General features: G+C 41.6%; 1 protein-coding gene across 11 annotated transcripts in view; it reads left to right on the top strand.

Moving 5' to 3' along the window:
* The window catches only part of FBRSL1 (fibrosin like 1), a 717,476-nt gene that overhangs the window by 671,061 nt on the left and 20,491 nt on the right, over positions 1-25,924 (top strand). For 9 of the 11 annotated variants that reach the window (XM_077461733.1, XM_077461735.1, XM_077461737.1 and 6 more), the window contains 6 exons: positions 3,382-3,430; positions 16,262-16,652; positions 16,836-17,098; positions 20,152-20,381; positions 22,760-22,810; positions 24,685-24,780. In XM_077461733.1, coding sequence (XP_077317859.1) covers positions 3,382-3,430; positions 16,262-16,652; positions 16,836-17,098; positions 20,152-20,381; positions 22,760-22,810; positions 24,685-24,780 — 1,080 coding nt within the window. Of the gene's footprint in view, positions 1-3,381; positions 3,431-16,261; positions 16,653-16,835; positions 17,099-19,896; positions 20,058-20,151; positions 20,382-22,759; positions 22,811-24,684; positions 24,781-25,924 lie in introns of all 11 variants that reach the window. The other 2 variants (XM_077461732.1, XM_077461734.1) reach the window with 2 other exon arrangements.

Raw genomic sequence — 25,924 nt, 5'->3', positions numbered from 1 at the left:
GATGACAGTGGTGGCAATCTATTATCAGCTCAGGCTTCCTTTAAATCTGGATACTTCCTATTGTCCTCCCCACTGTAGATAGTGGTTCAATAAAATACTTGACAGATGTATTCAAGTGGTTATAAAGGCTACATTAAGGTAAAAATGTCCAGCTAGTGGTTTTGCCTCCCTTTTTATACTTGAGTCTTCTCTCGATCCAGCACTTTGACCATCTGCAGCAGTGCTGCTCTGTCTCTGTCTCCCCCCCCCCCCCCCTCTTAAAGAGACAGCAGTGGGAGCAATTTTGCTCTTGCTGCTATCAAATCCTGTGATCGGGAAGTGTGGCTGAGCTGTGCTGTGTATGTCAGTGGATGCACATGGCCCGACTCAGGAGCGAGCCCTCAACAAGTGTCCCCATAGCAAGCAGCTTCCTATGGTGGCACACAGGAGAAGCCATGAGCACCAGCAGAGGACCCAAGAAGAGGAGGTTCAGGTGCGCTCTGCGAAAAAAAAAAAGCATTGCAGAAAGCAGGTAAGTATAAAATGTTAATTTAAAAAAAAAAATAGCCTATACAGCCACTCTAAGTATGGAGTTTTGGAGACCTTTCCCTCCCACTGTGTTCACACCCTACTCTCTAGCTTAGATTCTATGTCTGTTCTGATAAACCTTGTGGTCTGGCCAAGACTGTAATTGGAAGTTTCTTGTACTATGCCAAAGCCTTTCTGGCACTTGTTATGGTGCCTGTGTTTGCTTACTACAGCTGATGGAAAGCAAGCCCTGAAGTGCAACTTAACGTCCATAGCCGCCAGAGAGAGATGAAGTAATGTGTGCTAGGCTGAGCACAATAATTGGATTGTTCTAAAGGCTCATGGGTCTCCAGTGTACAGTATTGTCTCTGTTATAGCAGGCATCCATTGGGTTCTCTCTTTTATTTTCAAATCTATACAAATGGAGAGTCAGGTGGAATATAATTGCTATAGGTGAGGAGTTTTTTGACATACCTTTTTATACCTATGTATATCCTCTTGTGTATGTCTCGTCTACTCTTGTAAACATCTCATGTGTTTTGACCAAACAGTGTTTCAAGTTATTTCCTTGGAAAGGTGTGTGTGTGTGTGTGTGTGTGTGTGTGTGTGCGCGCGCGCACATTGTGCATACAGGGCAAAGCAACAGGTTCACTTTAAAGCTGAACCGCATGTTCAGCTTTAAAAATTACAAGGCATTATGTGAATAATTGCAGTGCTGGGCTAGCAAGCCCCTGTAGTCATTATGTAGAAGGGCAGCTGTGTGCCACAGGACCTGGAAGACTCCCACAATCACTGTAGTAGCTCCAACTACTACAGTGATTTCTCTGCTTCCACAGCAGCCCCCCAGGCATGGAATATGTATATTTTGCATTATTCCAAACTGGCCCAAATGTAAGCAGGTCAGCCTTAAAGTGTAACTAAAGGCCAAACTTTTATTTTGGGTTGAGTGGAGATGGAGTAGAACACCTGTGAGGGGGTTTTTGCGGTCTATGTCCCAGTTGGGTAACGTCACCCTCTCTATTTGTCCTGTCTACCATTATTATTTCAAGTAGAAGAAAGCCCCCAAATGATAGTTTGTCCCCATAAAAGTAAGAGGGAAAATTTTCCGATGGGGACACTAGTTCTGGTGACCTGAGGGACCCCAAGGGATTTTTCTCACTTCCTGTTTTGGTTATGGGACAGGAAGTATAGTTAAATCTCTGCAATGGGATACAGCTGTCAGAAAACTGAGGGTTATTATAACCCTTCTATCCAAAATTGGGGGGGGGGGGGGTTCTTATAATTTTGGGATCTAGTCCCCTAGCAGTTCATAGTTGACATTTCTTGCATTCTTCTTTTCAATTCATCAGCGAGGAGGGAAGAAAATGTATGGTTACAGTGGTGTATTCTGGACATTTGCTCCTCTGCTGTCACAGTGCTGCTTGGTGATTGGTTCAGTGCACGCCATAGGTTTCCTTACTTAGGGTTTCCTTTCCCAGCTCCTAAGGAGTTGGAGAAAAGGTGAAAGCCTGGTCTTGCTCGGGGACCAGTCTTTATAGAGAACCCATTGTGTTGCCCGTGATTTTGGGGGTGTTAGGCTTGCGTAATGTTTAAAAATCCATAAACCATTTGCATAGAAACACTTCCTTGGGGAGGCCTAGTTTACCAAGGTTCCATTTTATTTCTCTTACACTGAATACAATGTTTAAAGTGAATTAGTTTCAGTGCATTTGGCTTGGCCTGTTTTCTCACCATTTAGCAATGTTCGTTAGCAGGCCTGTTCAAAGGAAAGCAAAGCAGTTGGCTTTAAAAAATGTTGTGATATTAGATGTCAGCCATTTAAACTTCTAAAGTATAAGCCCTGCCTGTCTGCAGTCACCATGGGGGGAAATGTCTGTATTAGGCATCCAAACCTATTGTTTGCATTCCTCCTTTTTCCTGGCTTTGCTTTTACTACCAACTCCTCAGACTTCCGGGCAGAGCCCCTACCCCTGGAGTGATGCAATTTGGAAACCTGAGCATAATGATAGACTAAGTCGATCAGACCTTGTGATTGAGTTGCACACACAATGTGCAGGTTATAATTGACTGGTGTGTTCTGTCTTGGTGCTTTTGAACAATTGCTTATAATTCGAACAAGGTCAGTCTGCCAGTATTCATAAGGCAGATTAAAGTGATCACCCTATTGGAACGGAATCTAACTATTTTTTATGACCTGCTATCTTTGGTAAAAAAAAAAAAAAAATTATACAAATGCAAATTCTTTTGGTTTAACTTGTTAGCATTAAGAATGCTTAGTAGACAATTGAAGTTTCAAAAGCTGCCCTCAGCCTTGACAAAGGAATAAGTGACACAATGACTATATTCATCTGGATCTGTTTGTCTTTTGTGTCCAGATAACTGCATGGTATTCTACCCTGTGCTGTACAACTCCCATCACTTCTCGTGTTTGCTAGCTCAATGTCGCACCCTTGAGGCTGACTGGCAAACTGCTGCTGAAACAACAGTGATCATTGCCGTTTTCCCCTGAAGTAACAATACAAAGCTTGATTATTAGATGAGATGTGCAAAGGGTACTCAATTGGGAGTAAAACTATTTTAAAAAGATTAAAGGCTTTTGTAAATTTACTGTGCCATTCATTTTAATTGATACCCTGGCACTAAGATACTTGTGTGTGTTTGTATAGTGCATTTTTGTTATACTATTTTTGGATGTCCTCTTTTGGAACATTTTGGTGCGCTGGCAGCCCATTATTGTCAATTCATTACATATTAACGGGCAACAGCACCACAAAAATGTCAATGGGCCCTTGTAAATTATTGCTTTATTGAATTTTTGCATGGTTTAAATGGTAAAAATAACCCGTTTCTTTTCTTTTCTTCCTCTCTTTGCAGTGCTCCAATGTTGGCTCTGAGATCCTCTTTTCTCCAGCAGTCTCCACAGGTAAGAGTTACTCCTAAGTACATCAGTGTGTATACATTCTTCAAAAAGAAACGCAAGAGAAACCATCAACTATTGTGTTGTGTAATTCTTAGTATTTCAGATACCTGTAAGGAAATATTACAGAAGTGCTGAACACAGCTTTTTATGCTATAACCCTTGTTTTATATTAGACTTGCTGGACCTTATAGCTGAACTCTTGGTAATCTAATTCTGTGTTTGTGAAAGAATTAAGTTTTTTTTTTTCGTTTTAAATCCAATTGTCATAGGTACCTGGATCTGCCTTTTGTGCTCTTTGGCAGAGCAGCATTTATGGAAGGCTTTGCACAGAGTGTTGATGCGTATTCTGCTCCCTTCATTCAATCGGCAGTGGTTGCCACTGACCTTGTTTTGGATCTGTATTGCTACACTACACTACAATCTGCATATTTCATCTGTTTGGCTGTTAAGATGAAATTCAGCTATACTCTATGCCCATAGCATCCATTTATGTGCTTTTCATTGTTATCAGGCATTGGTAAATAAAGTCCATTGCTGGTAAAACCAACATATATTGATTGGAGCAGGTTTTTGTATTGCTGTTGGAATGGGATTTTTGTTTTGTAAATGTGTGCTGCATTTCATCAGGGTCATTCCTGAATCTATTTCCATTCAAAACACTTAATACATGCAAATGACTTGAAGGATAAGTTCACCCTTTGAACATGTTACATATTACACCCATATTTAGGGTACATCATGCACCTATTCCAAGAGATCCCCTCACCTGGACTCGCCCCCATACTGTCATGACACAGGAAGGAGTTAACCAGCTGACCTCATTAGCACACACCCTGCATCATCTACCCACCCACTCCCAGATGCAGTTTTTTTTTTTTTAAATGAAATGCAATTAATCAGAGATCACCCTTCTCACTAAATACACATTCAGATTGCATAGTGTATGGCCAAACACCGAAACAGAATGTGTTTGCTTCTGTGTTTGGTGTGCTGTTAACAATTAATGGCATTGAAAGCGCAACTAGTAATTTTAGGTGTTTAAACACGGCCATTATGCAGTCTGATTGTTTGTTGTGTATTTAGTGAGAAGGGTGATCACAGATTGATTTTCATTTTTTTTTAAACGTGCACCTAGTAATGGAAGGGTGGATGATGCAGGGTGTGTGTTAATGCCTTCCTGTGTCATGACCTCTAGTCTGATCAGGAAGAAGACATTACTAACGGAAACATGGATTTAGACAAGAAAAGCAATGCCTCATTTCCACAGAGCAGATCGGTTTGGGTTGGTATGGTACACTATTTAAGTGTTTCCATTGTGAAAGCGGCCCATACAACCGAACCATGCCTCACCATTCATGGTCCTGCTTAAGATGTGGGGCCATAGAAAATGGTACAGTACAGTTAGGGCGGAGCTACTGGCATCGCACAATACATTCCACTGATTAGCTGACAGAAAAAAACATCAGTTCTCACGTCAAAGGCATTTTTTCCAAACCCTGTATGGCCCCTGGCGGTCCGACTTGCAGTGGAAACGCTCACCCGAATAGGCCGGACCATTCTAAACCTTCCCAACTGTACCGACCCGAACCGTTCCGCTCAGGGGAAATGAGGCATAGGGGACTCTAGATTTAATAGAAAGCTTTGATATTTTTGCAAAAAAAGTACATGAATGCTATATTGGTGCATAGGGGAGCTGAAATTTAGTAACAAAGTGTACAAAGGTGAACCTGCCCTTTTTAAAAATGCTAAAAGGATTCCAAATCTTCTTTTGTGCGAGGCTCTATTTTCACCAGGACCTTGTGTTTCTTCATATGACCAACTTTATTACAGCTTATGTCATTTATTCCCCAAAAATTTCATTACATTGATTTTCTGCACTGTTTGCTCTTTATAAAAATCACATGACCAGCAGTAAGAAGTAAAAACATTGCTGGAACCCATTGGCCATTGCTCACGCTCCATTTACCAGGCTGGAGCTGTGAAGTATACCACCAAGCTGCATAGAATTTGGGGTTCATTCATATTTTTGCAAATTCTTTGCTGCCATAGGCCCTTAATGAATATCCATGGACCAAAATAATCACTTGACTACACTGACAGGTGCATGCTTTTTTAGAATGTGTATGCGATTGAGGGTGCCAGTAAAAATAGATATGCATTCTTTAATGTGGAGTGCAGTGCTAAAGGGAGCTTTATCTCGGATATAAATGTTGTTTTGGATAGAGTTTGGAATGGTTTGAATCTGCCAGGCTTTCACGGCTGTCTGTGTAACCTTTGGGGAAATTTCTCCTTGCTTTCACAATCAGCGTTGTTTATCATAGTATCGGAAAGGCATAGAACTATTGCTGGCTACTGGGACAGGAGGTGAGAGTAACCCACTCAATGGGGACAGATGGTAATGGAAACCTCACAGGGGTTCCAAACCTTCCCCATTGTGTTGGGATTAATCTGCAATGAGGGGTCACAAGGAAATTTTAACATCGCTCCCCCTTACCTCGTAATTTTTATCTGTTGCTTTGATGCATCACCTTGATTACAGATTAAGTAGTATACACCTCTATAGTATATGATGAGATAGGCTGCCGTTCCTAGCTATTCATCTAAAAATACTAGTTCCCTGGCTAATACTAGTCCAGTGACTTCAGTGCTTTGGGTACAGGCAGTGCACCACACAGCCATGCTGATTTCAAAAGTCGCAGCAGTGAGGGAGAGTCAGCAGTTGCAAACTCCATATTTCTTTAAAACAGTTGTATAGTCCAAATTTTAACTTTTACTTACAGGTAAGCCTATAATATGGCTTACCTGTAGGTAAAAAAAAAATATATTCCCCCTGCAATGAGCCGTTGACTGCAGTGGCGCATGCGCTCAGGGGATTCCCGGCTGAAAGCCCGGCAGATGACCTACCTTGCTGGGGGAAAAAAAGTGACAATATCGCGGCTCCAGCCACTCATAGCGCTGGAGCTGCGATACCCGGAAGACATGGCAAGGCAACATGTCAGCGACCTTGGCGTGGACCAGGTGAGATATCGACGCCTCGTTCTAAGGTAAGTATTTCATTATGAGCTAGTATGCGGTGCATACTAGCTCATTATGCCTTTTGCCTTACAGGTGTAGGGGGAAAGAAAAGTGTCTGTGGGTTTACTGCCGCTTTAAATACAGATTTCCTTTAACCATGTAGTAAAGACCCAATTCTGATGTGGCGGCACATCAGGTAAGTATTTCATTATGAGCTAGTATGCGGTGCATACTAGCTCATTATGCCTTTTGCCTTACAGGTGTAGGGGGAAAGAAAAGTGTCTGTGGGTTTACTGCCGCTTTAAATACAGATTTCCTTTAACCATGTAGTAAAGACCCAATTCTGATGTGGCGGCACATCAGATTCAACGTAAGCTGACACTTTGGTGTTTTTTGCTATGATTTTAGACTGTTCTGCATTGGCCCCTTTTTTAATGAGGAAAGAGTTGCAATTTGTATTCTACCAGTCAGTCTCCCCATCCCCCTCAGACCAAAATCCTGGCCTTTGCCATCTCCATAATGGGTCAATAAGAGATTGATGAGCACTGCTAATTTTCTCTCTGCTGTATCCCAGGCAGCAGAGACCTCATTGATTTCCAGATTAGTGTTTTCAGAAGTGCCAAACCCTGCTCTGTTTATTAAAGAACATTTCGTTTAATAGGACGGAGATGGCGGGCGCGACATTTCAGTGTGCTACAACTGTTAAACATTTAACTTGTTTGATTCAAGCAGTGCTCCCTTTCATAAGTATACACTATAATACAGTTTTAGTGCTGGGCCCAGTTGCCATGTCAACTGAAACTACATCTCTGATGACCGATTTTTGAGATGGGGAGGGAAAGGTAAGGGGGCCATCTTGGCCACTTGGTGAAGCTGGGGGTGAAGAAAGTCAGAGGAGATGAGGTGGATGAGAGGGTGGAGTGTGGTATGTGCTTGCTGGGTTCTCGGTGTACATACTACCTCTAGACCTAGCTTGGGAGGCTTTGACTGGGCTCAGAGGTAGATTTACTAATACTGTTGCACTTTAATTACCATGCACAACTGCCCCAGATTCAATCAGCTTCTGTACGTGATGGTGATCAGGGGGTGCAGTGTTTGTACAGGGAAATGATCAAGGGGTCATTGTGTAGATGGTAATGAAGACTGGTGGAAGCATCCATCTTCACCCCTCTTCGTTCCTGGGCCGCAGACTCTGTAACTGGTCAGAGCTGCGTGAGGTTACTCCCAGCCACCAGTCACTGCACTACATATAGGTAATCCTTTTTATAGGCTTGCCTATATGTAAAAATTTCTTGGGGGGGGGGGGGGGGGGAATGTCTCGGGTCACTCAATTGATCTCTTTAGTGCAGTGCCGGGGGGAAATGACAAATTGTGGGACTCGCATTTGAGATGTCATTCATTTTAATGACTCCTCAAATCACGGTGCAGGTCTGCCACGATTGTCGTGCTATAATTTGCACTTTAGTCGTGGCAATCTGCATTGCGGGAAGCATGTTCAAAAAAAAAGTTCAGGAGCTACTTTGGGGTGACAGTTTTCTGCGATTAAAGCACAAGTTATCAAATTTCCGCAAATCTGCCTGCAGTTCAAAGCGCTGTAGTGTGAATGCTGTAGTGTGAATGCAGCCTTAAAGTAGAAGTCCATGTTAAAACTAAAATCCCTGCATCTACAGCCACCAACATTCTAACCCTAACCTATTTAGCCCTGATAAGAAAACAAATCAGTATACGTACCTTTTCTGCAGGCGATCCAAACTGTTGTCCATCGGAAGCTCTGATATATTTAAAAGCCAGCAGCTACAAATGATGCAGCTGCTGACTTTTATTAAACACTTACCTGTCCCAGGGTCCAGCAATGGCAGCCAATCAATCGCATTGCGGCTTCACTTCCCGGTTTACTACTGCGCATGTGTGAGTTGTGCTGCATGTCCTAACTGGTCCCTTCTATCTCCTGAGACCTGTGGGGGGGCAGGAAGGGGTTTGACTCCTGTGGGAGTCTACTCCCAGATGTGGGTGCAAATACCTGTATTATACAGGTATCTGCACCCACCCCCCCCCCCCCCCCTGAAAGGTGCCAAATGTGACACCGGAGGGGGGGGGGGGGTTCCGAAAAGCGGAGGTTCCATTTGTATGAACCTCTGCTTTAACTAAGCAAGCTGTTCGTGTAGGTATATAAAGGGCAATGAAGGGTTAACCATTCTTGACTCTGCTGTGCAAGTCTAGGTTGCCATGGTTGCAGGATGTATGGGACCCTTGCCATACAATTCAAGGGTCTTAATTAGCAACTGGTAGCTCATCTTGTCTTGATTTTCAAGTCGAAGACCTTTGCCTGTAGACATATTTATCAGGTGCGCAATCTTTCATCACACTGGGGTTATGTTATGAACAGTTTAATCTGAACTGGTGAATATATATATATATATATAAAATTGTATTTGTTTGTCCTTTACCCCACCATCTGCTTTTTAATTTTGTGTTGCTCTAAGTCTATTTAAACCTCTCTTTCTTGTGCTGAAAGATGTTTGTTTTAAGCATTTTAGTAGAACGATTGAATTCTTCCGTGCCATAACATACAATTGCCAGCCTTTGGTCTTACTAAATGCCTCCCTTCTGAGAAGAACTGGTAAAAATATTGCTTGACATTGCAGTGCATTGGGAACACAAGCCCTTTCCTGCTGTATTTTTTCTTTGCCCTGCCTATTTATTTATTTATTTTCATCCAAGTCACTTCAATTAAGATTTTTCACAAACACAACATCGCACTGCATCCTACATCTTAAAAATGAACTCCATATTTTGTACCATGTTTCATGTTAAGTGGGGTACACATTCTGCGAAAATCTGAAGAAAAATTGACCATTCGTTTATCATATAGTACACCACTTTCAACATCTGATTCGGACTTTCCAAACAAAAATTTCCAAAGGGACAAACGCCAACATTTTTCTCGTCCTAGAACAGAACCAACAATTTTTGTTTTAATGTGTACTGTTTTCGTATAATAAAAATCAGATATGAAAGGCTGTGCATGATGAGAAACAATAAACCACAATAGGCAAAAAAAAAAAAGGCTTCATCGTTTGAGATTTTACATACAATTGGTATCATCCTCTGTTCTGACCTGCTGTGAAACAATGAGGAAAACCAGATGATCGTTTGTCCAATTTTTCAGATTGTGTACTGGGTCTTTAGGGTGTACCGTAAAACATAGTCCACCTCTCCCCACCTACACAATCTGGAGGTTCTTCTCTCACTGGCTCCTGTCATATTTCAATTTGGTTTGGCTGTGCATAGCTCCACCTACTTAGCTGCATCATTCATTCAGAGAGTTGTGGGGGGTGAAATAAAATCGCATCTGCCACTGCAGCAGAGGGACTCTTAGTTCTCAATGGAGCGAAAGTGTTGTGACATCACCGTACTTGTAGTTCCTCCAGCTCCATAACGGAATGTCTATAGCTTAGTGTGGACTTGAGCCAGGCCGTGTCTACAGGCACTCTTTTAGCTCAAAGGGATGAACTTCGGTCTGTAAATTAAGCCTGTTTAACCACTACAACCACTAAACCTTTTTCTGGCACTTGTTGCCTACAGTTAAAATCAGTATTTTTTTTGCTATAAAATCACTTGAAACCCCCAAACGTTACAAATCCTAGAGAATAAAATGGTGATTGTTGCATTATTTTATGTCACACTGTATTTGCGCAGCGTTCTTTCAAATGCAATTTTTGGGGGGGAAAATGCACTTGCTGGTAAATTAATAAAAAAAAAAAACTAAGCAGTAAAGTTAGCCCATATGTTTGTTTTTTGTTTTGTTTTTTTTGCATAATGTGAAAGATGATCCACCATGAGAATCGTGATCTTCTAATCAAATTGTGATTCTCATTTTGGCCAGAATCGTGCAGCTCTACTTGCGACTCACGTTAAAGTAGAACTGTAGATGTAGACAGTGGAGCAATTCACAAGAGAAACAGTAAAGTCCTTTAAGTCGGCACTTTGCTTTCTCCCCTCTTGAGACCGGTTCATCTGCCTAGTGCATTTTAGGTCTGTTTTCGAAATGCGTTTTAGGCACATTACCATTGAACTCTATAGAGCTTGAGTTTTCATGAAAGTGCATTAAAGATGCATCAAGCAGTTTTTTTTTTTAGCGCATTGCAGCTAAAAGGCATAAAACAATGAATGCATGAGGTCTTTTTGTGCACCTTCTCTGTTTCTATTGGAGCCTGGCAGACTGCAACGTCACTATTGGCAGGTAAGTGAGAAAGTAAGGGGATGAATGACTCCAGCTATAGGGGTCAGTGAGGCTTTTTTTTAATGCTCATTCACTGCTTGCTTAGAATTTGCAAATATGTGACTACTCATAGCCAGTAAGCAGTTCTACTTTTTGTTTTTAATCAAACTGTGAAAAAAAAACAAAAAAAAAACATTGTTGGGCTATGTCAGACTGTTATACAGGATTTATATAGCGCCAACAGTTTATGCTGCGCTTTACTTTTAAGATCGCACAACAAAGCAGAAGCAATGCATTGGCCCAGAGAGCAACATGCACAGCATAACATTCATGCAGCTAGCCGAGGCAAAAGCCAGGATTGGGTCAGAAATTGAAACAATTATATAGTACCTATCCTGAGGTCCATGGAGTATAGCAGAGCAAGTACAAGGGCCTTGTTCAGTATTGTACATAACATGGTTAGTACAACCAGCTCCTCATCATGCTGTAAATAATAGGCAGCTGTATTACACTGAACAGAAATTGCCTCTGGAGATTTGCTTTCATCGATCTGTTGGTAGGGGCTCAATATGTGCACCAGGGCCGTGTTCATGATTTAATTGCTGTGATTAATAACTCAGTCAGAGGGCTGGATGACAGTTAATGTGAATAGCTAGTGACAGCCGGCAAGCTATGCTACTTCTTTACATCAGTTTGCGGTTTGTTTTGATCGCTATTTTCCACATTAGCTACCAACTCTTATATTACCAAATGGACCATCAAAGAATGGTGTGCAGAAATCGGATACAGTAAAAGACTACACCAATTGTGAATAGCTGGAAAAAGATTTAACCTCTGTTAATGGCTGTACTCGGTTGTTCACTGGGTGTATTTGGCTCTTGCTCACTGTAGATGCACAGCAAGTGCATGAATTATATATGTCTAGATCTGTTCTGGTTGAAGGAGCCTGCTTTTCTCAATACAATTAATCGCATGTGTGCCTCCCTGTAGGGAATAAATCTCCTGTATGTATGTCAGATTGGTCCCCCTGTGCTGCTCTGCCTCTGACAGGTTTTCACAATGTGTAGATATATATATCTACACATGCTCAAATGTTCCTTCTTCCCCAGAGCATTTCCTCTCTGTCCCCTGTTGTGCTGCTTAGCTGCCTCCATCAATTTATCTCTGTCTGCAGTTGCCCTGGCCGTCAGGCTCTCTCTGCAGGTGCTGAATCTCCAATGTGTGCGAGTGTAAAAAGAGCCCTGGGAGAAAGGAGGTGGGGAGAGGGCTTCTGTAGGCTTCCCAGGAGAATGCAAGGTAGGGAAGCCAGACCAGAGGATTTGGCTTTAACTGATTAGTGTAAAATCCATTAAGAACCCAGAGGACTGGCACCATTGTATGTATATATGACGACATTGTGGAGGCTAGATACCATTTAACAATACTAGAGGCTCTGTAGATGTTGATGGCAAAAAAAAACAAAAAACGCATAGCTCCTTTTATCAGATTAAATATACCCGGTGTAGTGTCAAAACCTAAAGTCAGGTATACAGCTGCATTTGTGATTGATCGACATACACTATATTGCAATAAGTATTGGTGCGCCTGCCTTTATATGCACATGAACTTTAGTAGCATCCCAGTCTTCATCTGTAGAGATAATTGAGTTGGCCCACCCTTTGCAGCTATAACTGATTCAACTTTTCTGGGAATGATGTCCACAAGGTTTAGGAGTGTGTTTATGGGAATGTTTGATCATTCTTCCAGAAGCGCATCAGGCACTGATGTTTGACAAGAAGGCCTGGCTCGCAGTTTCTGCTCTAATTCATCCCAAAGCTGTTCCATCAGGTTGAGGTCAGGACTTTGTGCAGGCCAGTCAAGTTCCTCCACCCCAAACTCGCTCATCCATGTTTTGTGGCACTTTTCTTTGTACACTGGTGAACAGTCATGTTGTAACAGGAAGGAGCCATCCCCAAACTGGAGCATAAAATTGTCCAAAATGTCTTGGTATGCTCATGCCTTAAGAGTTCCCGTCAGGGGACCGAAGGGGCCAAAGCCCACCCCTGAAAAACAGCCCCACACCATGATCTCCCCCTCCACCACGTGATTAGGACTGGTGTACAAAGCAAGGTCCATAAAGATATGGATGAGCGAGTTTGGGGTAGAGAAACTTGAACTACGAGTGCCCTGATCAGAGCACCTATAATCCGCTGACACGTCCTGCAGCTCGGCAACTGAAGTCCTGTACAGAAGTAAGGGCAGAGAGCTACGGTAAGTGTATGCAGGAGCCTGACATTGTATCCGCAATCCACTGATCACAGGTGTAATACTTTGCAGAGTTTTGTGTAAAGGATTAATAGATGCACGTTTTATTAACCTGCAAAAGCATGCATGTATTCATTTTTTTATAAAAGGTGAACTTGGTCTTTAAGCTTATAATCCTAATTTTCACAGACTAGCTTTGTGGCTGTCACTGACTTAATTGGAGAGCAGCGAGCGAGGTCATCACTCACCTTGGAAACCGATTCACGTGTTTCACATAATATGAATTTTTGTTGGGGTTCCATGAATAGCTAGTTTTTTCTTTTTTCTTTTTTTTTTTGTTCTTTTTTTTTATTCATTAAAGTATTTTTTTCCCCAAAAAAGTTGCATTTGAAAGACCGCTGCGCAAATACAGTGTGACCTAAAATATTGCAACAACCACCATTTTATGCTCTAGGGTTTCTACTAAAAAAATGTTTTGTGGTTCTAAGTAATTTTCTAGCAAAAAATATATGATTTTTACCTTGAAACCAACAGAAGAAGGTTTAGTGTGTAAACTTCTTTTTTATTTTCACTTACACAGGAAGTCTATTCCATTGACAAATTGTTACAATGTTTATAATTAAGTTCTACTGATAAAGAATTTTTTGATTCTTGGCAGACTGCCCTGTGTTTTCCTTCCTTTCTTTTGACAGCTGTGGCTTCAGAAGAGCAGAGAGAATTCTTTGCATATAATCGGGAAACACTTTAGTCAAGATCGCAATAATGATTTATTAGCTCTAGAGCAAACCATTCTCAACCTGCGATCTGTAGGGCCCTAAGGGGTTCCTTGAGCAGTGACTGATTGGCCTCCCATCTGATGGTGCCTTTATACTTCTAGGGCCAATGTTAGTTGGCAGGGCCATCAGCATGACACCTACTGCCCTCTGCTGTATGGTAGGCATTTGTGCCAGTGACCACCAAGTGGTACATTTTTCCCGCTGATCCCTGATGTTTTGATTGGGCAAGGGTTCTGCAAGTCCCAAAAATTTTGAATAATGGTTAGGTTGGAGTAAAACTGTTGAGAGAGGCTGCTCTAAACCTACAGCAGCTGTCTTTCAGCTAATCTTATTGGGTCAACGCAGTTTATTAAACCTGGCAAATTCCTGATTCACTTCTCTTGACAATCAAGATATACTGACAAGAGGAAATTGATAGTAGCGGTGGCTAAAAATGGTTATCCTACCTAAAATTATGTATAAAATGCAGATGATCCCAATCCCTCTCCCACTGTTTGTATTGTTTAAAAAAAAAAAAAAATGTTCTTAAGGTTTATATAGAGAAGGAAAAAAATCACGAATAAATATAGTTGACGCAGTTAATTATGGATAAGGCGCGAGGGGGGTGGTGTGCATCAGACATTAGAAATTATTATAACGCAATTAAATTATCACGAATAATGGGTAAAAAAATAAGGAAAAGAGATGGGTTAAGATGGAAAGCACGATGAGTATTGCCACATTCAGGAAAATCTGGATCCCGGCACAATACAGGAATCCGAGTAAAGATGCACTATATCATGGGCAATGCACTAAAAATATGGGATAACATACACAAAAGGGAAAAAAACCTTTTAAGCACAGTGTGCCGAAAAATGTTTTCAAAGAAATTGACGATTTTATAGCAAAAAAAATGTCAACTTCACACTCTCAATCACTAAAAGGATGTTTTTATAACGTAAATGCTGTAAACTACTTTTAGTAGTAAGAAATTAACATCCTGCACTCTCGCCTCAGATTAGCCTTAATTCATGCACCTTCACACCTCAGATCACTGTCTCCCCCCCTTCTTGTCTGCTCCACGACTGTAACCCTCCCTGCACGTCTGCTCCACCACTGTAACCCCCCCTGCACGTCTGCTCCACCACTGCAACTGCCCCCCGCACGTCTGCTCCACCACTGTAACCCCCCCCCCCGCACGTCTGCTCCACCACTAACCCCCCCCCCCCCCCCCCCCCCCGCACGTCTGCTCCACCACTAACCCCCAACCCCCCCCCCCCCCCGCACGTCTGCTCCACCACTAACCCCCAACCCCCCCCCGCACGTCTGCTCCACCACTAACCCCCCCCCCCCCCCCCCCCCCCCGCACGTCTGCTCCACCACTGTAACCCCCCCCCCCCCGCACGTCTGCTCCACCACTGTAACCCCCCCCCCCCCCCCTGCATGTCTGCTCCACCACTGTAACCCCCCCCCCCCCTGCACGTCTGCTCCACCACTGTAACCCCCCCCCCCCTGCACGTCTGCTCCACCACTGTAACCCCCCCCCCCCCCCTGCACGTCTGCTCCACCACTGTAACCCCCCCCCCCTTGCATGTCTGCTCCACCACTGTAACCCCCTGCACATCTGCTCCACCACTGCTGCTCTGCCGCCAAAAGAGGCTTTGCATGCCGGTTGTGGCACCAGTGTCGGAGGTTGCCTACCCCTGCTATAAAACAAGTTTTGCCACAATGAAAAAAGATCATTGTGAATGAATCCACCTTGATTATCATTATCAGTGTTTGCACTGCTTAATTGAAAACCACTGCTTTTACTGCTTTTTTGAAAGAATACATATTCCAGAATTGTGCATAGTTTAATTTGCCTTTAATGTTATCTGAAAATTTACTATGGCACTGGTTTATGACCTTTTGAAAAGTATATAGTCTTAACTTTCTTTAAGCCCTTAATGCCACCCCCTGGTGGCCCTTTAAGTTGGCTTTAATGGCCTAAAGGTGGTGTGGCTTCTGTATGATGTGATCACTGTGATTGCCTCACAGCAGTCACGTGATCAGAATAACAGCTCAGTCAGTGGGCTGGGAGCACACAACCTTTTGCTCCAGTGAAAGCATATGTACGATGACTGGGCATTAAAGCACACCTTTCTTGTCTCTGTATGTGTGTGTGTGTTGTGGTCAGCAAGAGGTTAAATGTCTATGTGCATAATTGCGCATCGTAAAAATTTACTGGTAGTTTTTCATGTGTTCCTAACTCTCTCCTTTTTCCCACTCTCATCCCTCCTTTTTAACCCTCTTCCCCTTCCCCCTCCTTTAACCCTCTTCTCCTTCTCTCTCCCCCCTCCTTTAACCCTCTTCTCCTTCTCTCTCCCCCCTCCTTTAACCCTCTTCTCCTTCTCTCTCCCCCCTCCTTTAACCCTCTTCCCCCTTCTCTCCCCCCCCCTTCCTCCTTAACCCTCTTCCCCTTCTCTCCCCCCTCCTTCTCCCCCCCTCCTTCTCCTCCCCCCCTAATCACTTAATACATTGACATTATAACTTTGACCTTTTACAGTTCTGTTCTTTCATTAAAATGCCTTTAGAAATAATATCTTTTTTTCTCAATAGGTCTAGGTACACTTTTGAATGACAAGTCTGAGTCTCAGGCTCCCTGCCACCCTAAAGTATCAGGACTAGAACGCAGCCAGGAGCTCAACACAGAAGTTCCTTATATCCCACCCATACATAGTCCACCACCACCTCCTGCTGCTATTGTCACATCTGCCTCGTCTACACCGGCATCAAGTACTCGGGCTAGCCCTTTAGTAAAGAAGGAACCTACCATTGTCGCCCCAGCACCGCCAAGACTTACACCTCAACCTCAACCACGTCCTCAGTCTCGGCCTTTGTCTCAGCCTCAGTTGTTGCCTATTGAGTTACGGACTCAGAATCATATCTCTTCACACCTTAACTACCCTGGGCATCAGCAGCTACCGCAAAACGTAATCACCAGCATCAGGTAACTGTTTGGACTCTCTGGATACACTACATTTCAAAAACTTAGCACAGTAGTTTTACCTGCTTGAAATGATTTGACATATTTGGTATTTACATATTTATTTACTGTTCACACTGGAGCCATAAGACAAATATATGTGGATGCAATAACTTTTTTTTTTTTTTTTTTCTTCTTCACTTACAGCCGGAGTAGCAGTGCTAGCAGTGCAGCTAGTATCAGCATACCCAAGCACCTACCGTCTTCCCCCCAGATTCCACCACATCACCCTGCTGGACCGGGTCTGCCCCTTTCCATCTCCAACCTTGCTACCTCACACTTTGCTCTCAGATCTCAAACTCAGCATCATCCGGCCATGTTTGCCACCCCTCCCTCACTGCCACCTCCACCGTCTTTACCTACTAATGGCCTTGTAATCCCTGGGCACCCTGCTGGAGCTGGATATTCAGGTAGGTAGATCTGTGCTGATGTATGGATGAAATGCTATGTGTCTGTAACAAAACAGCCTTCATACAGTACTGACTAATTTTCCCAGATATATTGCTAAAACTTTCACAGTTAATGTAAAGATATATTTTAAAGAGTCCAGCATGGTATTGCCTGTAATATTGACATATCCTTATAGTATAGGCAGTTGGTCCCACACAGATAAGTGCCTGTGCCTACAACTGGCCTTGTATTCTCCTATGTACCATAATATATTGCCAAAGATGTCCTTTGGCATAGTCTGATTCAATCGTCCTCACTATTTAAACAATACTTCATTCGCATTACCCATGCTTTATAAAGCACTTAACACTGAAAGCTAGTAATCTTTGCCATAATTGTACTCTGACATGCAATGTTACTGAATAATTAGGATTCAGTACTAGACAGGACTACATGCTTTGTTAAAGCCATATGCAATTTATATAAAACACAAGGAAAACTCTGAACATATTTAGGCCAGGGTTCCAAAGAAACATACAGCTGTCTACTTTACTCCAGAAAATGTAAACTATTGGAATGGAGTCCAAATTATGCTTTTAACCAGAAATAATGTGCAGTTTTGTAATCGCCCATCTCGTACTAAAACGGTAAGCATTATGTTTTTAAAACCTAATTCTTAAATGATTTCAGAAAGTCATATTTTAAAGTAGCATATATATTTCATTGAGTTGTAAAGTGTCAGGGCTCCCAAATCTACACACTACATAGTTGTTACCTACTGTTTTTTTCTTTTAAATCTCCACCGCTATACTGGCACAACTCTAGTTCTCAGACCAGGATCTGTAGAATGTAACAAATTTAACCACTTGCAGACCGGACCATTTTGCTGGTCAAAGACCAGACCACTTTTTGCGATTCGGCGCTGCGTCGACAATTGCGCGGTCGTGCGACGTGGCTCCCAAACAAAATTGACGTCATTTTTTTCCCACAAATAGAGCTTTCTTTTGGTGGTATTTGATCACCCCTGCGGTTTTTATTTTTTGCGTTATAAACAAAAATAGAGCGACAATTTTGAAAAAAAAACGCATTATTTTTTACTTTTTGTTATAATAAATATCCCCCAAAAATATATAAAAAACGTTTTTTTCCCTCAGTTTAGGCCGATACGTATTCTTCTACATATTTTTGGTAAAAAAAATCGCAATAAGCGATTATTGATTGGTTTGCGCAAAAGTTATAGCGTTTACAAAATAGGGATAGTTTTATAGCATTTTTATTAATAATTTTTTTTTTTTTTACTAGTAATGGCGGCGATCAGCGATTTTTATTGTGACCGCGACATTGTAGGGGACCCATCGGACATTTTTGACACATTTTTGGGACCATTGTCATTTATACAGTAATCAATGCTATATAAATGCAGTGATTCCTGTGTAAATGACACTGGCAGTGAAGGGGTTAACCAGTGGGTGGCAGTGTAGGGGTTAAGTGTTCCTAGGGGTGTGTTACTAACTGTGGGGGGGTTGGGCTTTCATTTAGTGAACACTGATCTCTGCTCCAATCACATGGAGCAGAGATCAGCGTCACTAGTTGCTAGGCAGAATGGAAAAATGCTGTTTACACGGCATTTCCTCCATTCGGCCGCTCCGTGAGGCGATCGCGGGGATGCCCGCGGCGATCGAGTCCGCGGGTCCCGCGACCGGACTCACAGAGGTCCCAGGCAGCGCGCTCCCGATGGCAGGGCGGCATTGAATATTGGACGTACCTGTACGCCAATATGCCTGTCCGTGCCATTCTGTCGACGTACATCATCGTGCGCTGGTCGGGAAGTGGTTAATAGACAGTGCTGAATTAACCATGAATGCTCACCATATAGAGTAGTTTTGCCTAGCCTTAGATCATTGTCTCTATTCAGCTTCTGAGAACCAAAGTTGTGTAGTCATGATCTTAACAGCGAGAGATGTAGTAAGCAAATGTGTGAGTGTACTGTATACTACTACTTTTATTGTGTCAAGAAGTTTGTTTAACTTGGGGTGTCTTTCCAGTGGCATAGAAACTTGCTCGCTCTCCTCCCACAAAGATCCACTGTCTTTTAATGGCCGTCAGCTGATCGTTTATCTTCACAAATTGAGCTCATTGCATGACACTATGGGGATATTTGAAAAGTCATGCTTTTGACATTTACCAAACATTAACTGCTGGTGAATCTTTCAGATTTGTGTGTTTTCAGTGACTGTGATTCACCACCAGTGAATGTTTGATGAAAGTCACATTCACTGCCTTATAAATATGCCCCTGTGTGTGTCAGCTAAGACTTGCATGTTGGAGACAGATGCATTTATATGAACATATGTTCACTGACAGCTTATAACAGCTGGCAGTTGGTGAATATTCAGAAGAGCGGAGCTTCATGCCCATGAAAAGGCACCCTCATCAGAATAGCCTAAATATATGCATGTATCCCTTTAGATATTTGGGGTTGTTTACTGAATGCTAATATTGTTAGTTTGTCAGCTTGTAGTTTTTCATTTGGATCATTTATTACCACTACTACTGTGTTGGCATGCGTGCTGAGCTTTCTTAAATACCATTTAAGAAATCTGACAAACCCTTGTGTGCCAGAACTAGCAGGTGTGTTTAATTGACAATTTCCTGCTACCAATGAATATATGTTGTATAGCCACTGATTAGATTAATTATTTCCAGACCACAGTTTGGGAGTAGAGTTAGGCTAGTTGGGTGTGGCTTGTTGTACTGCATAATAAGGCCCGTTATGTTTTCTCCTGAGATGACTCATGGTGTTCTTTCTTGTCTTTAGATACCAGCCTGTTGATATCATTCAACCAACCAATCATGTATTGCCAGCCTCATTCGGGGATTCTGATTGGTACTTTGTCACAGGCATCTCTCTTACCTCCACCAATGAGTCCTCACGTAGAAAACCACCACAGCATGACCTGCAGAAACAGGGAATGCCAGGTGAATATCTGCGCTTTTTCTTTTTATTTCTTTGGGGAAACTGATGGGCCGATGGGCCTCTGTGTCTTTTTTTTTGTCTTTTTGTCTCTTTTAGATCATGAACTTCTCAGACAGGAGCTGAATAATCGATTTTTGGTTCAGACCTCGGACCGGGCCGGTGGCCCTCTCAGCTCAGTGCCATTGCTGAGGGCAGAGTTTCACCAGCACCAACACACGCACCAACACACCCACCAGCACACTTTTACTCCCTTCACATCCAGCCTACCCCCGACGCAGCTTATGCCGCCTAATGCACCTACCATGGTGCGTACCCCAGCTCGAAATGTGAGGATAAGTAGCACACCAACGTCCAAACCCACTTCCCTTTTCCCTCCACTTCCTTATCTTTTGGCATATCCAAAGTCTTGAGTTTTTTTTTTTTTTTTTGGTCCATATTTTTATTTTCACATATTTTAATGTCCTGGTGATTGTAATCCTCATTCAATCCAGGTACATTGCAGGCTTTAGTAGATAAAATTCAGCTATTTTTGTTATCTGAGCTGGCTTCACTAGCTTATCAAGGTCATGGATGACCTCTCTTAAATGGCAATTTTACTGGAGGGAAGTGGTTTATTTATTTTTAATTTTTTTTTTTTTTTTTTTTTTTTTATTATGTATTACATCCCACCAAAGTTTAAGTCAAGTAAATGTCACATGCCTAACTATAAAAATCCACATAATACATAAACAAAAATTCTTGGGTCTCTCATCAGCAGAGAAAGGTTGAAGTAAAATAGGAGCTGACTTCCAAGTACATTTCATTACAGCCGGTGTGAAACATACACAAGTTTCAGCTCCGCCTCTTTCAATTTTGTTGTGACTGACTTTAGGTAGACACTTAGAAGGGAATGCAAAGTACATTTTTATCAACAAAGAAGTTGACTTTTATGGTTTAGCCTGTGGCATGTTACATCCTATGCTAAAAATTTTAGTGCATATCACAATGGTTTAAACACTGATTTGGTGTAATTTCAACAATGTTTGTCTGACTGTGTGCCTGTTTGCTGTATTGATGGATAGTTTTGGATGCATCGGGGATGTTTGATTTGTTTTCATGCATTGATTGCTGTTTTAACATAATCTGAGATTTCTTCCCTTATTTTTGTTTTTAAATAAGTATTTACATGTATGCAATTTATTGAAATTTTAAATGTGGTTGGGAATTTTCTAATCTCTCTAAGAGCCGCTTGTTGCCAGAGTAAACATTCAGCCCTTTTAATAACTAATTTCAATCAACAAAGTCCCATAACCAGTGAGGAATCAGATTTACTTTTTGACAACACTAAATGGTTGGTGTTCGTTATTTTCTGAAAGCTGTGTGTGTGCAGTTCATGATGACTTCAAAATGACTGTGCAAGTAATCTGTTCAGCAGTAAATGGATCTGTCCACCAAAAAAAGGGGTAAATAAACTTCACCCCTAAGGCGGCGCTTTCCACACATACAAAGTATTAATATACAATATGTCACCCAGTAATTGTGAGAATTAACAGTCCACCTCTAAAGTGAATAGTTCTAGTCCAAAGGACTTAATAATCAAAATGTCTTGCATTCACAAATCACTCTTTGTGTATTCAGAATTCACAATATATCTTGATCACCAGATTAACTCCACCACAGTGCACAAAGTGGATTCCACTCCCCCATAGGATACAAAACTCCAACTCTTTGAATAGTCATGAAGGGTTGCTGTCTGCTTGTTTTTACTTATCAGCAAAACAAGCAGACAGCAACCCTTCATGACTATTCTCTCCTCAAGAGTTGCAAATGCCACAGTAGCTTTCAGTGCACACTAGAACTAAAAGAAAAAGAGAGCCCACCTAGCGCAATCCCATTTTAAGATACTTTATTCAATTCTAAATTCCCAATTATCGAGCGGCACAGTGGTGTAGTTGCTAGCAGTAAAAAGGTTCGCTGGTTCGAATCCCAGTCACGACACTATCTGCTTGGAGTTTGCATGTTCTCCCTGTGCCTGCATGGGTTTCCTCTCACACTCCAAAGACATGCTGGTAGGTTAATTGGCTTCTGTCCAAAATTGGCCCTAGTATATGAATGGTGGCCTTGGATTGTGGGCTCCTTGAGGGTGTAGGGACCAATGTAAGTGTGCAATGTTGCAATGTACTGGGATAGGGACAATTGTAGACTCTGTCCGGTTGAACTGGTTGGACTGGGGTTTTTATTGAACCTTACCAACTATGTAACTAAGAACACACTCAAAAATAAAACGGTGCTCATCAATCTGTATAAGTAGCCAAACACTCAGATCGCGTGGATAGTTTTACTAGTGGGCACGTTCCTCCCGGTCCATGTCACTTCCAGTCGGCGTATTGGCGTCACTTTCTGTCGCTGCATAGCCCCACTCTGACATACTTCTCTTGCACATTGTAACCTGTTGGGGATGATGCATTTTTTTTCATAAGTTTAACTAGATCAATGAGAACTAGAGTCTGGTGGCTAAAAGCAGAATGTCAACTTGCCTTTTGCAGAAATTGTTTTCTTTTTTTTCTTTTATAAATCAACCCCTTTAATGTTTTGTAATTTTCTGATTTGCTTGAAACTTGATGCTGTTTTCAATTTAAAAAAAAATCTGTTGCATATACATGTTCCTGCAATCCATTTTTTTTAACACCATACCCATTTGCCATTTTGTTTTTTTCCATTTTAGTTTGACAAGTACGCTCCCAAGTTAGACAGCTCTTATTTTCGTCATTCTAGCGTGAGTTTATTATGTTTACACAGCAACCCCACAGTGCTTGCACCCTGCACCTAAAGCTTATTTGCTGTAGTGTATACTTGCTTTTCTATATTTTCAGTTCACTTAACTGCATTCCCTTCTGCTAGGGTGCAAACATCTGTGATTGACAATGGAAAGTACTGCAGGCAGTTAACAACGTACAAATGCTGCAGTGCCACATGTGAAAGTGGCCCCTGTGGAGTAAACTGATCACATTTGTTTGAACTCTTTCTCTAATGACATGTGATCGCTACCGATGATTCCTCTTGTGATTTGGTCTATTCAATCTGTGTAGTAGTGGAAGACAGATTGCCTGAAACAAGGCTGTCTGACTAGAGTCCCACAGGCTTGATGTGCCCATCACTTCTCTGTGGTGTTTACCCTGTGGAATTGTCATTAAAAAAAAAAAAAAATGACTCTGTTCCGTAGCATTCCCTGAAAAAAATACAAAGTTGGACAGTGCTGATCAACAATATTACTACTTTAATTTTACATCTGTGCTAAACTGATCATTTCATTTAGTACACCATTCACTGTCTGATTTACCATGTAATAAAAAATTAAATAAAAATCAAATTATGCTAACAAAAACAAAAAAAAACACTGGGGAAAATCGGATTTCTATTAATGTTTCCTAGTGATAGAAACTTGTCCTTGGTATTGTTTTTTTTATTTGTGCTGTTACCCTGCTTCCAGTTTTCAAAGGACCACTAAACCTCAAACAGAACTCTGTTTATGCAACGAAAGATACTGGTAATAGATGTGTCAGATACTTGAAGTTCTATTAGATGATCACAATTGTTCGGCATTTATTTATAAATGCTTGCAGTTTTTGTTGCATAAGCATTTTTATTTTAGTGATAGTGGTTCTTTTTTATGTGTGTTGGTGAGGCATTTCCTCCTCCTTCTTGGTTTTCTCACTGTGCAGTAGGGAATACAAATCGTTTGCAAATTTAAAGATTAGCCTCTTGAAAGTGACTTTTCCACTTATTCAAATTATATATTGTATTTTAGACACTGAATATTAGTCCCCATACACTGTCATGGTTATGCTTCCACTGCAAAAGGCTACACAATTGTGTGGAAATAAACAGGCCATTACAATAGTATGAATCAAACACATCAATTTTGAACTAGGGATTATAAGGATATTATGTAAATAAGTTGTATCTGCTTCAGTCCCCCTTTTTGTGTGTGGGTTTTTTTTTTTTCGGGTGTTTTTTTTTTTTTTAATATGACTAGGGTACTATGCCTTCTTATAGCACAACACATTGCTGGCCAGTCTGTTGGATTTGGGGGACTTCAAATGCATCCTCTAAAAGACTGCACGTTAAGTGGGTGCACTTAAAGTGGTGTCTCAACTGTAGAGACATTTTCATCAGACCTTGTTAATTTCAAGCAAACTTTTTATGAACGTGACCTCAGACCCAGCCCTGCATGGCTACTTCATTCTCTAGTTCTCCATAGTGTGTTAACACCGTAAAGTCACTAATGACATTCACTGTCATAGACCACAATTTTGTTTTGATGTTAACATTAAATTGGGGTACTTGTAACAAACAATTGGTACCATTGACAGTGAATAATTAAGATTACATTTGTAAAGTTCAGCTGCTGATATTAATTAATGGATATCAGTCAGGCAACCACTGTTTTTCTAGGCTTGCTGTAAAAGTATTGCTGAGCACACGATTTGGTGATCCCAGTAGCTGCTTGCTTCCATAATTCTATGCACAGGATCTTTTCAGCACTATTTCTGTCTGCTGTTCTTTACCTGCTTTTATGTTACATGTTATGTTCCATTTCTTTATTATGTAATTTACATACAGTTCTGTTCTTTTTTTTTTTTTTTCCAGTTCTTTCCAACGTATACGTCTCCAATGCCTGGAATGCCCCCAATGCTTCCTCATTCAGGTCCATTTAGTTCTCTTCAGGGAGCTTTTCAGCCGAAGGTGAGCAAGGCAGAATGACGTATTAATACTGACAGTAAATTTTTTGTCATTATTGGGGGAAGTGGTGGCAGTGAATATTTGCTGCTGTCGTGACACAATGCACCTTCTATGGCTTTCTTCATGGCTTATTGCTTTTCACTGTACTGGTTGAGCTCATTTAATTGTCACAAGCTGTCTGACAGTGATGACCACAGAGCCTGTAGTGAAAGGAAAACTGATATCTACCTGTACATTGCATACAACACACCAGGGGAAGGCACGTGATTGATTCGTTTCTTGTTAGTCAACTGGCTGTATAACAGAAAGGTAGTTTATGGGCACTTCAGGCTGCGTGCCAACGTTTTCTATTGGCCTATCGCATTGTATTCTGTAGGTATTTTATTTACTAGCTATATAATAGCTTTGGCTTCAGTGTAAATGTATATGTCAGCACAGTGTGCGTTATGTTATCTCCATTAGCAGTCAGCTATTCTTTTGTCATATATACTAAACAACGTAAATCTCTGTTACTGAGTTACTGAAAGCATTAACCATAGTGGTCCAAGGTGCTCAGAATTGCAGAAGAGATGTTTTAATCTTATTAAGTGGAAGTTCTGCTTCCAAATTTTTTTCTCCCTTTTGTTGTGTAAAAAGACAGACTTAAAACTGACATTAGCCAAGCCTCTTGTACCTTTACTTTATTTTTATTAATTTTTTTTTTTTTCACATTTTATATTGTATTTAACCCCTTGGAGCTGGCGCCTGCCATCCCTTCTAAGAGATTTTTACATGCTGGGCCATGTGATTCCTGTGATAGGCGGTCACATGATGGGAAAGATCTCGATCACCAGGAGAGTTAGGGAGTATTCCATTAGCCACCGGTAACTGTGCTGGGAGTGTGCGCTTTCGGGACAGCACTGTTTGCATGCAAATATGCGGCACTCGGCATCCAGGCCCAGCCAGCAAGAGGCCACATATTTGTGTGAGGCTTGCTCCAAGGTGTTGACCTTTTTAACAAAAAAAAGCTTATTGGGCATACCCAAGCTTTGAAAAAACATAAACAATAGTAACCCATAATGGAAAATTAACAGGAATACCTTGGCAACCAGGGGCTGTTGGCAACCTACCCTCTGTTCACTGCCGGGGTGACAATAGTTAGAATAAC

Source organism: Lithobates pipiens, unplaced genomic scaffold (genome assembly GCF_037356315.1).
Source record: "Lithobates pipiens isolate NorthernLeopardFrog02 unplaced genomic scaffold, aLitPip1_a1.2 Scaffold_3, whole genome shotgun sequence".
Classification (NCBI taxonomy): Eukaryota; Metazoa; Chordata; class Amphibia; order Anura; family Ranidae; genus Lithobates; species Lithobates pipiens.
This window is presented reverse-complemented; position numbering and strand designations above follow the sequence as displayed.